Source organism: Nannobrachium achirus (genome assembly GCF_963921795.1).
Source record: "Nannobrachium achirus genome assembly, chromosome: 10".
NCBI lineage: Eukaryota > Metazoa > Chordata > Actinopteri > Myctophiformes > Myctophidae > Nannobrachium > Nannobrachium achirus.
In genome coordinates, this window is record NC_137819.1 from 29,997,571 (window position 1) to 30,013,656 (window position 16,086).

Sequence of the window (16,086 nt, forward strand, 5' to 3'; positions counted from 1 at the left end):
TGTAAGAATTAATCAAAAAATAATTACATCACTCGGCCTCATGGTGGCGCTATAACGGCCAACTTTACGTTTTGCCTTGTAACTCATGAACCGTAGGTCGGAAAATTTAAATTATTTTTTCCCCGGATTCCTTGGGTCAAGACGCATCTCCGCATATAGGCCACGCCCATTTGCGTATGGGTAGATTTTCCGCCATCTTGAATTTTCTCCAAAACACACTTTTTGCTCCTTTTCCTACATATTTTCTTCAAATATCTTAAAAACCGGTACACATGATCTATGAAGCCACGCGATAAACATAGTCAAAGGATATTTCGATAGTCCATACCGTTCGTTCGTAACACGCTTCCAAAGTTAGCGGGAGGGGCCCGTTTCACAAACGATAGACATAAATCACAAACAATAAGTCGAGTCACCACCGAATTTCAACCACAGGTCGGGGGCGGCATACTCAACTAATCCCCAAAAGCATTTCCACTTCGACCCATAGGGGGCGTCACAAACGCGCGAAAGGTAACCGTTTCGTGCCAGAACGCGTTTTTCAGGGGGACCGACCCTCTCAAAACGAAACACGGACGACTCGGCGGACGGTCTCACGGTCCGAACCGCCGCACAAGGTCGCGCATTTAGCGAGCTGCAGGCACACTTGTCAAAATTGACTCTGTCAATTCTAGTTAAGTGTGCCTATGCATAGCATTGGCAGACTTATTGCAATCGCTCATATTTATTTATTTATGTCCATGCTTTTCCCCAAAGTTTGACACGCTACTCCTCCCACAGTTTTCGCACCACACACTCGCGCCATATGTGAAATCGACCGGCTTACTCGGGAATCGTGTGCTAGTAACTTGCTAAGAGAAAGGTTCTATAGTTTAATTGATATTAATTTATTAGTGAATTAATTTCCCCCCATTGACTTATAATGGGAATGGCAAAAACTCAAATTCAATTATTTGTCTCTCGCAAACCATAGGGGCTAGAGTTTCAAGACTTGGAGAGGAGGTTCATAATGATTTCAAGGATTAAATAAAAAATAATAGTGTCATTTGGCCTCATGGTGGCGCTGTAACAGCCCACTTTACGTTTTGGCCTGTAACTCTTGAACCGTAGATCGGAAAATTAAAATTCTTTTTTCCCTGGATTCCTTGGGTCATGACGCATCTCGCCATATAGGCCACGCCCATTTGCGCCAGGATAGATTTTCCGCCATCTTGAATTTTCTCCAAAACACACTTTTTGCTCATTTTCCTAAATTTTTTCTTCAAATGTCACGAAAAGCGGTATACCTGACCTATGAAGCCATGCAATGAACATACTCAAGGGATATTTTGATCGTCCGTACCGTTCGTTCGTAACGCGCTTCTAAAGTTAGCGGGATGGGCTTGTTTGGCAAACAATAGCCGTAAAGCACAAACACATTGTCGAGTCAACACCAAATTTCAACCAAGGGTCGCGGGTGGCAAACTCAACGAATCCCCAAAAGCGTTTCCACTCGGCCACATGGTGGCGCTATAACGGACCACTTGCCTCGTAACTCTTGAACCGTAGGTCGAAAAATTTTAATTCTTTTTTCCCTGGATTCCTTGGGTCGAGACGCATCTCCCCATATAGGCCCCGCCCATTTGCGTCAGGATAGATTTTCCGCCATTTTGAATTTTCTCCAAAACACACTTTTTGCTCCTTTTCCTACATATTTTCTTCAAATGTCACGAAAATGGGTACACGTGATCTATGAACCCATGGCATGAACATAGTCAAGGGAAATTTCGATAGTCCATAGCGTTTGTTTGTGACGGGCTTCCAAAGTTAGCGGGAGGGGCCCGTTTCGCAAACGATAGCCATAAATCACAAACCAAACGTCGAGTCAACACTGAACTTCTACCACAGGTCGCGGGTGGCTTACTCAACGAATCCCCAAAAGCATTTCCAAATCGACCCGTAGGGGGCGTCACAAACGCGCAAAATGTAACCGTTTCGTGCCAAAACATGTTTTTCAGGGGGAACAACCCTCTCACAACGAAACGCAGACAACTTGGCGGATGGTCTCACAGTCCAAACCGCTGCACGAGGTCGCGCATTTAGGAGCTGCACTGCAGGCACACTTGTCAAAATTGACTCTGTCAATTCTAGTATTGACTTTACAAGCGCACTCTCTAAACTTCGGCACGCTACTCCTCCCACAGTTTTTGCACCACACACTCGCGCCATATGTCAAAACGACCGGCTTACTCGGGAATCGTGTGCTAGTAACTTGCTAAGAGAAAGGTTCTATAGTTTAATTTATATTAATTTATTAGTGAATTAATTTTTCCCCATTGACTTATAATGGGACAATGAAAAAAGTCACATTCAAGTATTTTTCTATCGCAAACCATAGGGCCTACAGTTTCAAACCTCGTAGAGCAGATTCATAATGATTTTAAGAATAAATCGAAAAATAATTACACCATTCATCCTCATGGTGGCGCTATAACGGCTCACTTTACGTTTTGCCCCGTAACTCTTGAACCGTAGATCGGAAAATGAAAATTATTTTTTCCCTCGATTCCTTGGGTCAAGACGCATCTCTCCATATAGGCCACGCCCATTTGCGTATGGATAGATTTTCCGCCATCTTGAATTTTCTCCAAAACACACTTTTTGCTCCTTTTCCTACATATTTTCTTCAAATGTTTTAAAAACCGGTACACATGATCTATGAAGGCATGCAATAAACATAGTCAAAGGATATTTCGATAGTCCATACCGTTCGTTCGTAACGGCCTTCCAAAGTTAGCGGGAGGGGCCCGTTTCGCAAACGAGAGCCATAAATCACAAACAAAAGGTCAAGTCAACACTGAATTTTAACCACGGGTCGCGGGTGGCATACTCAACGTTTCCCCAAAAGCATTTCCACTTCGACCCATAGGGGGCGTCACAAACGCGCGAAACGTAACCGTTTCATGCCAGAACGCGTTTTTCACGGGGACCGACCCTCTCACAACGAAACACAACACTCTCGCACCATATGTCCGAACCGCTGCACGAGGTCGCGCGTTTAGCGAGCTGCACTGCAGGCACACTTGTCAAAATTGACCATGTCAATTCTAGTTAAGTGTGCCTATGCATAGCATGGGGACACTTATTGTTCTCGCTCATATTTATTTAAGTCTGTCCATGCAATTCCCCAAAAGTTTGGCACGCTACTCCTCCCACAGTTTTTGCACCACACACTCGCGCCATATGTCAAATCGACCGGCTTACGCGGGAATCGTGTGCTATCAACTTGCTAAGAGAAAGGTACTATAGTTTAATTGATATTAATTTATTAGTGAATTAATTTTCCCCATTGACTTATAATGGGAATCGCATTCAATTATTTTTCTCTCGCAAACCATAGGGGCTACAGTTTCAAGACTTGGAGAGGAGGTTCATAATGATTGTAAGAATTAATCAAAAAATAATGACATCACTCGGCCTCATGGTGGCGCTATAACGGCCAACTTTACGTTTTGCCCCGTAACTCTTGAACCGTAGGTCGGAAAATGAAAATTATTTTTTCCCTGGATTCCTTGGGTCATGACGCATCTCCCCATATAGGCCACGCCCATTTGCGTATGGATAGATTTTCCGCCATCTTGAATTTTGTCCAAAACACACTTTTTGCTCCTTTTCCTACATATTTTCTTCAAATGTCTTAAAAACCGGTACACATGATCTATGAAGCCACGCGATAAACATAGTCAAAGGATATTTCGATAGTCCATACCGTTTGTTCGTAACGCGCTTCCAAAGTTAGCGGGAGGGGCCCGTTTCACAAACGATAGCCATAAATCACAAACAATAAGTCGAGTCACCACCGAATTTCAACCACAGGTCGGGGGTGGCATACTCAACGAATCCCCAAAAGCATTTCCACTTCGACCCCTAGGGGGCGTCACAAACGCGCCAAACGTAACCGTTTCGTGGCAGAACGCGTTTCAGACACAGGCATTGCGATTGAGCTGTGCTGTACTTTACTGCACTGTATTGTACTGTACCGTACCGTACTGTATTGTACTCTGTCTTCTGTACTGTACTGTACTGTACTGTACTGTACTGTACTGTACTGTACCTTACTCTGCTGTAGTGTACTGTACCTTACTGTATTGTAGTGTACTGTATCTTCTGTACTGTCTGTGCTGTAGCTTACTGTGCTGTAGTGTACTGTACCTTGACGACTCGGCGGACGGTCTCACGCACGGTCCGAACCGCCGCACGGGGTCGCGCATTTAGCGCGCTGCAGGCACACTTGTCAAAATTGACTCTGTCAATTCTAGTTTACTTATGTCCATGGTTTTCCTCAAAGTTTGACACGCTACTCCTCCCACAGTTTTCGCACCACACACTCGCGCCATATGTCAAATCGACCGGCTTACGCGGGAATCGTGTGCTAGTAAGTTGCTAAGAGAAAGGTTCTATAGTTTAATTGATATTAATTTATTAGTGCATTAATTTCTCCCCATTGACTTATAATGGGAATGGCAAAAACTCACATTCAATTAATTTTCTCTCGCAAACCATAGGGCCTACAGTTTCAACACTTGGAGAGGAGGTTCATAATGATTTCAAGGATTAAATAAAAAATAATAGTGTCATTTGGCCTCATGGTGGCGCTATAACAGCCCACTTTACGTTTTGGCCTGTAACTGTTGAACCGTAGGTCGGAAAATTAAAATTATTTTTTCCCTGGATTCCTTGGGTCAAGACGCATCTCCCGATATAGGCCACGCCCATTTGCGCCAGGATAGATTTTCCGCCATCTTGAATTTTCTCCAAAACACACTTTTTGTTCCTTTTCCAACATATTTTCTTCAAATTGCACAAAAAACGGTACACATGATCTATGAACCCATGCAATGAACATACTCAAGGGATATTGCGATAGTCCATTACGTTCGTTCGTAACGCGCTTCCAAAGTTAGCGGGAGGGGCCCGTTTTGCAAACAATAGCCATAAATCACAAACAAAAGGTCCAGTCAACACTGAATTTCAACCACAGGTCGGGGGTGGCATACTCAACGATCCCCAAAAGCATTTCCAATTGGCCACATGGTGGCGCTATAACGGACCACTTGCCTCGTAACTCTTGAACCATAGGTCGGAGAATTAAAATTCTTTTTTCCCTGGATTCCTTGGGTCACGACGCATCTCTCCATATAGGACACGCCAATTTGCACATTGGAAGATTTTTCACCATTTCGAATTTTCTCCAAAACACACTTTTTGCATTTTTTCCTACATATTTTCTTCAAATGTCTTAAAAACCGGTACACATGATCTATGAAGCCATGCGATAAACATAGTCAAAGGATATGTCGATAGTCCGTACCGTTCGTTCGTAACGCGCTTCCAAAGTTAGCGGGAGGGGCACGTTTCGCAAACGATAGCCATAAATCACAAACAATAGGTCGAGTCGACACTGAATTTCAACCACAGGTCGGGGGTGGCATACTCAACGGATCCCCAAAAGCATTTCCACTTCGACCCCTAGGGGGCGTCACAAACGCGCGAAACGTAACCGTTTCGTGCCAGAACGCGTTTTTCACGGGGACCGACCCTCTCACAACGAAACACGGGCTTGGCGGATTGTCTCACCGTCCAAACCGCTGCACAAGGTCGCGCACTGCAGGCACACTTGTCAAAATTGACTCTGTCAATTCTAGTATTGACTTTACAAGCGCACTCTCTAAACTTCGGCACGCTACTCCTCCCACAGTTTTTGCACCACACACTCGCGCCATATGTCAAAACGACCGGCTTACTCGGGAATGGTGTGCTAGTAACTTGCTAAGAGAAAGGTTCTATAGTTTAATTGATATTAATTTATTAGTGAATTAATTTTTCCCCATCGACTTATAATGGGACAATGCAAAAAGTCACATTCAAGTATTTTTCTCTCGCAAACCATAGGGGCTACAGTTTCAAACCTCGGAGAGGAGATTCATAATGATTTTAAGAATAAATTGAAAAATAATTACACCACTCATCCTCATGGTGGCGCTATAACGGCTCACTTTACGTTTTGCCCCGTAACTCTTGAACCGTAGATCGGAAAATGAAAATTATTTTTTCCCTGGCTTCCTTGGGTCAAGACGCATCTCCCCATATAGGCCACGCCCATTTGCGTAGGGATAGATTTTCCGCCATCTTGAATTTTCTCCAAAACACACTTTTTGCTCCTTTTCCTACATATTTTCTTCAAATGTCTTAAAAACCGGTACACATGATCTATGAATCCACGCAATAAACATAGTCAAAGGATATTTTGATAGTCCATACCGTTCGTTCGTAACGCGCTTCCAAAGTTAGCGGGAGGGGCCCGTTTGGCAAAAAATTGCCCTAACTCACAAACAATAGGTCGAGTCACCACTGAATTTCAACCACAGGTCGGGGGTGGCATACTCAACGGATCCCCAAAAGCATTTCCACTTCGACCCCTAGGGGGCGTCACAAACGCGCCAAACGAAACCGTTTCGTGCCAGAACGCGTTTTTCGAGGGGACCGACCCTCTCACGACGAAACGCGGACGACTCGGCGGACGGTCTCGCGGTCCGAACCGCCGCACGAGGTCGCGCATTTAGCGCGCTGCAGGCACACTTGTCAAAATTGACTCTGTCAATTCTAGTTAAGTGTGCCTATGCATAGCATGGGGACACTTATTGTTCTCGCTCATATTTATTTAAGTCTGTCCATGCAATTCCCCAAAAGTTTGGCACGCTACTCCTCCCACAGTTTTTGCACCACACACTCGCGCCATATGTCAAATCGACCGGCTTACGCGGGAATCGTGTGCTATCAACTTGCTAAGAGAAAGGTACTATAGTTTAATTGATATTAATTTATTAGTGAATTAATTTTCCCCATTGACTTATAATGGGAATCGCATTCAATTATTTTTCTCTCGCAAACCATAGGGGCTACAGTTTCAAGACTTGGAGAGGAGGTTCATAATGATTGTAAGAATTAATCAAAAAATAATTACATCACTCGGCCTCATGGTGGCGCTATAACGGCCAACTTTATGTTTTGCCCCGTAACTCTTGAACCGTAGGTCGGAAAATTAAAATTATTTTTTCCCTGGATTCCTTGGGTCAAGACGGATCTCCCGATATAGGCCACGCCCATTTGCGTATGGGTAGATTTTCCGCCATCTTGAATTTTCTCCAAAACACACTTTTTGCTCCTTTTCCTACATATTTTCTTCAAATGTCTCAAAAACCAGTACACATGATCTATGAAGCCACGCGATAAACATAGTCAAAGGATATTTTGATAGTCCATACCGTTCGTTCGTAACGCGCTTCCAAAGTTAGCGGGAGGGGCCCGTTTGGCAAAAAATTGCCCTAACTCACAAACAAAAGGTTGAGTCGACACTAAATTTCAACCACAGGTTGCGGGTGGCATACTCAACAGATCCCCAAAAGCATTTCCACTTCGACCCCTAGGGGGCGTCACAAACATGCGAAACGTAAACATATTACTTAGACAAAATCTCTGGACTTTGAGCTTTAACTCAAAAAACACCATAATAGTTCTGTTCAATATTACAATGGGGATCCATTAAGAATGTCTTACTCTACCTCTGATAACATCTTTGTAAGATTTTACTGTACAAAAGTGGAGTAATATAGCTTTAAAGTCACAACAAAAACACATTATTTAGAAGGTGGAGTAATATAGTTTTAAAGTCACTACAAAAACATGGGACTTAGTCAAAATCTCTGGACTTTGAGATTTAACTGAAAAAACACCATAATAGTTCTGTTCACTATTACAACGACAATCCCCTCAGAACGTCCTACTGTACCTCTGATAACATCTTTGTAACATTTTACTGTACAAAATTGGCCCCTGCTCTCCCGGACGCTGCTAGGTTGAGTTACAGCATTTTATGTGCGCTGCAGTGGCAGGGGGTCCTCCACTGGGGGCGCCACCACTTTTGCATCCGTTCTGGAGCACCAGGAGTGGGTGGTCCCCGGGAAATGGCCGTGAGCAGCCCTGTTGGGGTGTTCATTTGGTCATTTTTGCACATTTGGTCATGTGTTACATCTGGGGGTCCCCCAGGGACCTGGGGGTCCCTGGGGCTCCGGGGGTCCGTTCTCGCTCATATTTATTAAGTGTGCCTATGCATAGCATGGGCAGACTTATTGTTATCGCTCATATTTATTTATTTATTTACTTACTTAAGTCTGTCCATACTTTTCCCCAAAGTTTGGCACGCTACTCCTCCCACAGTTTTTGCACCACACACTCGCGCCATATGTCAAATCGACCGGCTTACTCGGGAATGGTGTGCTATCAAGTTGCTAAGAGAAAGGTTCTATAGTTTAATTGATATTAATTTATTAGTTAATTAATTTTCCCCATTGGCTTATAATGGGAATCGCATTCAATTATTTTTTTCTCGCAAACCATAGGGGCTACAGTTTCAAGACTTGGAGAGGAGGTTCATAATGATTGTAAGAATTAATCAAAAAATAATGACATCACTCGGCCTCATGGTGGCGCTATAACGGCCAACTTTACGTTTTGCCCCGTAACTCTTGAACCGTAAGTCGGAAAATGAAAATTATTTTTTCCCTGGATTCCTTGGGTCATGACGCATCTCCCCATATAGGCCACGCCCATTTGCGCCAGGATAGATTTTCCGCCATCTTGAATTTTGTCCAAAACACACTTTTTGCTCCTTTTCCTACATATTTTCTTCAAATGTCTTAAAAACCGGTACACATGATCTATGAAGCCACGCGATAAACATAGTCAAAGGATATTTCGATAGTTCGTACCGTTCGTTCGTAACGCGCTTCCAAAGTTAGCGGGAGGGGCCCGTATGGCAAAAAATTGCCCTAACTCACAAACAATAGGTCGAGTCAACACTGAATTTCAGCCACAGGTCGGGGGTGGCATACTCAACCAATCCCCAAAAGCATTTCCACTTCGACCCCTAGGGGGCGTCACAAACGCGTAAAACGTAACCGTTTCGTGCCGGAACACGTTTTTCACGGGGACGGACCCTCTCACAACGAAACACAGACAACTTGGCGGATGGTCTCACCGTCCAAACCGCTACACAAGGTCGTGCATTGCAGGCACACTTGTCAAAATTGACTCTGTCAATTCTAGTTAAGTGTGCCTATGCATAGCATGGGCAGACTTATTGTTATCACTCATACTTAAGCCAGACATGGACACACACATGTATTTCCCCAAAGTTTGGCACGCTACTCCTCCCACAGTTTTTGCACCACACACTCGCGCCATATGTCAAATTGACCGGCTTACGCGGGAATCGTGTGCTATCAACTTGCTAAGAGAAAGGTTCTATAGTTTAATTGATATGAATTTATTAAGAAATTAATTAACCCTTACCTGTCCCCATTGACTTATAATGGGAATCGCATTCAATAATTTTTCTCTCGCAAACCATAGGGGCTACAGTTTCAAGACTCAGAGAGGAGGTTCATAATGATTACAAGGAATAAATAAAAAATAATAGCGTCATTTGGCCTCATGGTGGCGCTATAACAGCCCAGTGTACGTTTTGGCCTGTAACTGTTGAACCGTAGGTCGGAAAATTAAACTTATTTTTTCCCCGGATTCCTTGGGCCAAGACGCATCTCCCCATATAGGCCACGCCCATTTGCGCCAGGATAGATTTTCCGCCATCTTGAATTTTCTCCGAAACACACTTTTTGCTCCTTTTCCTACATATTTTCTTCAAATGTCTTAAAAACCGGTACACGTGATCTATGAAGCCACGCGATAAACATAGTCAGAGGATATTTCGATAGTCTATACCGTTCATTCGTAACGTGCTTCCAAAGTTAGCGGGAGGGGCTTGTTTTGCAAACAATAGCCATAAATCACAAACAATAGGTCGCGGCAACATTGAATTTCAACCACAGGTCGGGGGTGGCATACTCAAGGAATCCCCAAAAGCATTTCCACTTCGACCCTTAGGGGGCGTCACAAACGCGCCAAACGTAACCGTTTCGTGCCAAAACGCGTTTTTCACGGGGACCGACCCTCTCACAACGAAACGCGGACGACTCGGCGGACGGTCTCACGCACGGTCCGAACCGCCGCACGAGGTCGCGCGTTTAGCGCGCTGCAGGCACACTTGTCAAAATTGACTCTGTCAATTCTAGTATTGACTTTACAAGCGCACTCTCTAAACTTCGGCACGCTACTCCTCCCACAGTTTTTGCACCACACACTCGCGCCATATGTCAAAACGACCGGCTTACTCGGGAATCGTGTGCTAGTAACTTGCTAAGAGAAAGGTTCTATAGTTTAATTGATATTAATTTATTAGTGAATAAATTTTTCCCCATTGACTTATAATGGGACAATGAAAAAAGTCACATTCAAGTATTTTTCTATCGCAAACCATAGGGCCTACAGTTTCAAACCTTGTAGAGGAGATTCATAATGATTTTAAGAATAAATCGAAAAATAATTACACCATTCATCCTCATGGTGGCGCTATAACGGCTCACTTTACGTTTTGCCACGTAACTCTTGAACCGTAGATCGGAAAATGAAAATTATTTTTCCCCTGGATTCCTTGGGTCAAGACGCATCTCCCCATATAGGCCACGCCCATTTGCGTATGGATAGATTTTCCGCCATCTTGAATTTTCTCCAAAACACACTTTTTGCTCCTTTTCCTACATATTTTCTTCAAATGTTTTAAAAACCGGTACACATGATCTATGAAGGCATGCAATAAACATAGTCAAAGGATATTTCGATAGTCCATACCGTTCGTTCGTAACGGCCTTCCAAAGTTAGCTTGAGGGGCCCGTTTCGCAAACGAGAGCCATAAATCACAAACAAAAGGTCAAGTCAACACTGAATTTTAACCACGGGTCTAGGGGGCGTCACAAACGCGCGAAACGTAACCGTTTCGTGCCGGAACGCGTTTTTCACGGGGACCGACCCTCTCACGACGAAACGCGGACGACTCGGCGGACGGTCTCGCGGTCCGAACCGGTGCACGAGGTCGCGCATTTATGGAGCTGCACTGCAGGCACACTTGTCAAAATTGACTCTGTCAATTCTAGTGTTTACTTTACAATCGCTCTTTTGAAAAGTTTGGCGCGCTACTCCTCCCACACTTTTGGCACCACACACTCGCGCCATATGTCAAATCGACCGGCTTAATCGGGAATGGTGTGCTAGTAACTTGCTAAGAGAAAGGTTATATAGTTTAATTGATATTAATTTATTAGTGCATTAATTTGTCCCATTGACTTATAATGGGCTTATAATGGGAATCGCAAAAACTCACATTCAATTATTTTTCTCTCGCAAACCATAGGGCCTACAGTTTCAAGACTTGGAGAGGAGGTTCATAATGATTTCACGGATTAAATAAAAAAATAATAGTGTCATTTGGCCTCATGGTGGCGCTATAACAGCCCACTTTACGTTTTGGCCTGTAACTGTTGAACCGTAGGTCTGAAAATTAAAATTATTTTTTCCCTGGATTCCGTGGGTCAAGACGCATCTCCCGATATAGGCCACGCCCATTTGCGTCAGGATAGATTTTCCGCCATCTTGAATTTTCTCCAAAACACACTTTTTGTTCCTTTTCCGACATATTTTCTTCAAATTGCACAAAAAACGGTACACATGATCTATGAACCCAGGCAATGAACATACTCAAGGGATATTGCGATAGTCCATTCCGATCGTTCGTAACGGCCTTCCAAAGTTAGCGGGAGGGGCCCGTTTTGCAATCAATAGCCCTAAATCACAAACAAATGGTCGAGTCAACACTGAATTTTAACCACAGGTCGCGGGTGGCATACGCAACGAATCCCCCAAAGCATTTCCATTTAGACCCATAGGGGGCGCCACAAACGCGCGAAACGTAACCGTTTCGGGCCAGAACGCGTTTTTCAGGTGGAACGACCCTCTCAACACTTAAAACGGACGACTTGGTGGATTGCGTCACCGTCCAAACTCGCACATTTAGCGCGCTGCAGGCACACTTGTCAAAATTGACTCTGTCAATTCTAGTTTTGGTACTATTTCTACACTACAGTATTGATACTTTTACTTAAGTAAAACATGCGAGTACATCATCCATCACTGGTTCTACCTATCTTTCCGTTGTCAGTAAAAGGCCAGCAGTGGCATAAATGAGGCTAGATCTTAGTACCTATTGATACAACAGCTTGTGCTTGAACACCGGGTGGAGAATCTAATTCCCTGAATTTAGGTTAGGTCATGTAAGGAGGCACGCTGCTTTAATCCAACCGTAAACACAATAGTGGTGTTCGGTAGGGGTGCAATGTCAGTGCCACACGTGCCTCGCCTGCTGATCTCGTGCAAGACATTAGCGTGGACTGAGTGCCATTATGCCATAGTAGTAACCATGCCTTGCTGCTGTTCACCCACGTGATGACAGGAATGGGATACACTCATTGATGCTGGTGTATGGGGATGAAGGAGGGGAGGGGTGTAGCAGGCCACAAAGACTACATAAAGCAGTGAGCCACTGTCCAACTCATTATCTGCCTGTGTGTTTTTGACCGTTTGTGTGGACCAGGGTCCAGAAAACCTTCCCAGACACACAGAGTAGGCTAAACGTGCAGACGTGTCGGCTCGCTCTGCTGCAGAGATGGAGGACTCGCAGGAGCTGCCTGAGATGCCGGTGAGTTCACACACTTCAATCCCTGTCATCATGTCAACTCAAAGTGTGTTTCATTGTGTGGAGGAGCCTGCGCGATGCCAGAGTCTGATCCTGATTTTGGAGAATGCTAGACCACCGATTACTGATGCTTTGACCAATATTTTGTTAAATACTTTTACTTGTGAACATTTAACATATAAAGTGACTGAATAAGGGAATGCCAATATTATGGTGAATGTGTTTATGTTTTCCAGGTAAAGAAGGCCAGGCTTGAGTTGGATGTTTCACAGAAGAAAGAGCCAAGGTCAGTCTTACATCATTCCTAGACTATTCCTTCATATTTAGGGCCGATGCATACTGTACTCTACTTTTAGAGTCACAATGGGGAGTCACAAAATCTCGGCAGCACCGAACAGCCGAATTAATGTCGGTACCTGCCCCCCCGAACCTCTGAATGACGTCATATTGTAGTATAGACAGAGCCGAATCGAAATAATTTGGGCTCTAAAAGTGAAGTATGCATCAGCCCTTAATGATGACAAATCTCTACGTATGAAATAAGCCTGTGCTCTAGAATCCAATTTGGTCATTGTATCTGTTCCAACACTTATTTGCTTGCTTGCAGCCTTACCTTTTCATCCAAATGCTCTCATGTTGCTAGAAGACAAGCCAAAATCCTTGGACACATCCTGTTGGTCAAGGTTTATCTGAGATTTGGATATTCATATCTGGATTATCTGGATTGGCTTTTTACAACTAGTCATATCAAAGGTAGATCAATCACAGCTCATTTATGCTGTCATAAAACAGAACCACCTCTGGTCATAAATAGGGATGTGAAAAAAAACAAAAATCGTTTGAAAATCTACTCATGCTCACCGCGACTCAAAAAGTATGAGTCGATTTTCTTTATTTATTTTTTTATTTATTTTTTTTAAAGTTTTTTCCCTCCAAAATGTTTTAATCGCTTGTTCAAAAACGTTATAAGCGTTAATGTTTTCCAAATGTGAGAGGACCGGTGTGTGTCTGTGTCGGGGACAAGTGAACGTCTGTGTAGTGCATGCATGCATCGCAGATTCGCATGCATACGGCGCTAGTCAGGTCCGCGGACTACAGGTTGAGAAACACTGCTGGTCTGTTCGTGTGCACGCGTCATAGCAGTGCGCGCTGACTGGATGTGTTTTGTTTACATGCCTGTGTGCGGACTGTGCGCGCATGCATGCTTACATAGACTGTATAGTGCTTGACACGAAAGCTCGCTTGTTAATGGCAGCGTCGCCTCGTGTGCAGTGATTTTGTCAAAATTGACAATAAAACAACACAAAATACACTACTCGTCGTTAATGCGACACACCCGTGGACGCGGTCGGGGAGGGAGAGCGAGCAGACCAAAGCTCCACATTAGATACACTAGCCTGGGGTGCCAGCCTGAGCGCTCCCACTACTTTCCATGGACTTTGTCACTCCGCTTCTAGTCTCTATAGAACAGACTGTGCTAACGCAAGGAAGAGCAATTATTTATTATAATTGTTATTAGGGCTTTGATTCAAGTTCTGATGGGTGCAGCTGCATAAGTTGTGCTGCTTATAGTAATGCGCCGTTGTGCTCTCCTCTCAGCTGCTGCTTAGCGGAAAAAAAGTGAAAAAAGTCGATCGACGCATTGATTTTCGGCCTCGACGCGTCGATTTGTAAATAATGCGCCGATTAACATCCCTAGTCGTAAACATTATGCATGAGGAAATTCCTCTTGAAGTGAGTGCAAAAATCAGCAAATCTTGTACAACATTGTTCTTGTGATGTACTTTTGTAGGTTAAGTATTTATAAAGATCCCCATTTCCTTTTGGTTAAGCAGACAGTGGAGGGGGAGGACTGTGCAACAAAAAGCGTCTGTATTGATTGTCTAGCCCCTCCCTTGTATCGATAATTACTGTATCCATGGCTTAAAGTTCTCCACTACACCATGGACATTTATCTTTTTTTTTATTTCACACTGTCTTGGTTTTCTTTTTGACTGGGATACCAGTCTGATAATCAGACCCGACCTCCTGAGATTTACGTCACTGAATTCCCACAAACCTTTGATGATTGGGCTATTTGACAGCCAATGATATGCTTGCAAATATTCCCATGCTCTGCGCAGGTGTGTAAGCAAGCCACAGCGCTCCTCAGAGCGGACACAGGCGGTTTTCACTGGCCAGTGCTGGGAACAGACAGGACTGCCGCAGCTTGATTATAAACAAACTATTCTCGTAGTTGTTCAGTATTGATTGAGAACAGCTCGTGCCGCCGGGACACCGACTAGAACGCAAAAGAAATACACAAGTGTTGTGACTGTGTTTATTCGTCGCCTATGCTGAATGTTAGTGTGAATGTAATTGTGTCAGGTCGCAAGTTACTATGAAAACCTCCACCGGCTATCTGTCTGTCAGTCAGTCCCTCCGTCAGTCAGTCCCTCCGTCTGTCCGTCACGTCACGTCACACTTTTGGCCCTACTTTTATCTATGGCACCGTTGCCCCTATCCATGCCAGCTTTGCACACACACTCCTGGGCTGGCAAACCACAACCTCCGTCCCTGATTTCTCACATGCCCCTGTTCTAGCAGCACCATGAGGCTGCGTGTATACATGCGACCTGGCGGTCGCTTATCTTCCGATTAGGGAGTCTTACTGGTGTACGTTTGCTGACTGTCTCCTTTACTCACCAGTAAGACTCCCTAATCGGGAGATAAGCGACCGTAGGTGGCTTATCTCCACAAATAGGGCAAACATTTGTTTTTCCAAAATCTTCCTGATCCATGTTGATGACATGAGTGTAGACATGCTGTGTAGTGATATTCCTGATTTTAGGGCAAAAACTGTAGGAGCAGTGTCCAAAAATGTGTTTTAAAAATCGGCCTGAAGGTGGCGCTAGAATAGGGCCATGTGAGAAATGAGGGGTGGGGTGTCCGCGTTGCCTTGGCGGACGAATAGGTACCGACCCCGGCTCTCCCGGACGCTCCTAGCCCGAGTTACGGCATTTTATGTGCGCTGCAGTGGCAGGGGGTCCTCCACTGGGGGCGCCAGCACTTTTGCATCCGTTCTGGAGCACCAGGAGTCGGTGGTCCCCGGGAATTCACCGTGAGCAGCCCCGTTGCGGTGGTCATTTGGTCATTTTTGCACATTTGGTCATTTTTTACATCTGGGGGTCCCCCAGGTCCCTGGGGCTCCGGGGGTCCTTGGAGGTTGTAGTTTGGGAGGCAAGGAGTGTGTGTGCAAAATCTGGCATGGATCGGGTCAACGGTTGCGGAGATATGAGCAGGGAAAAAGTGTGACGTCTGACGTGTGACCACATTTGGTCATTTTTTACATCTGGGGGTCCCCCAGGGACCCGGGGGTCCCTGGGGCTCCGGGGGTCCTTGGAGGTTGTAGTTTGGCAGTCAAG

General features: G+C 44.7%; 1 protein-coding gene across 2 annotated transcripts in view; it reads left to right on the top strand.

Annotated features, from left to right (window-relative positions):
• eya3 (EYA transcriptional coactivator and phosphatase 3) overlaps positions 1–16,086 on the top strand; it is a 65,504-nt gene that overhangs the window by 35,069 nt on the left and 14,349 nt on the right. For both annotated transcript variants that reach the window (XM_080734377.1, XM_080734378.1), the window contains exons 2-3: positions 12,581–12,685; positions 12,919–12,968. In XM_080734377.1, coding sequence (XP_080590503.1) covers positions 12,653–12,685; positions 12,919–12,968 — 83 coding nt within the window. In that variant the 5' untranslated portion in view covers positions 12,581–12,652. The remainder of the gene's footprint in view (positions 1–12,580; positions 12,686–12,918; positions 12,969–16,086) is intronic.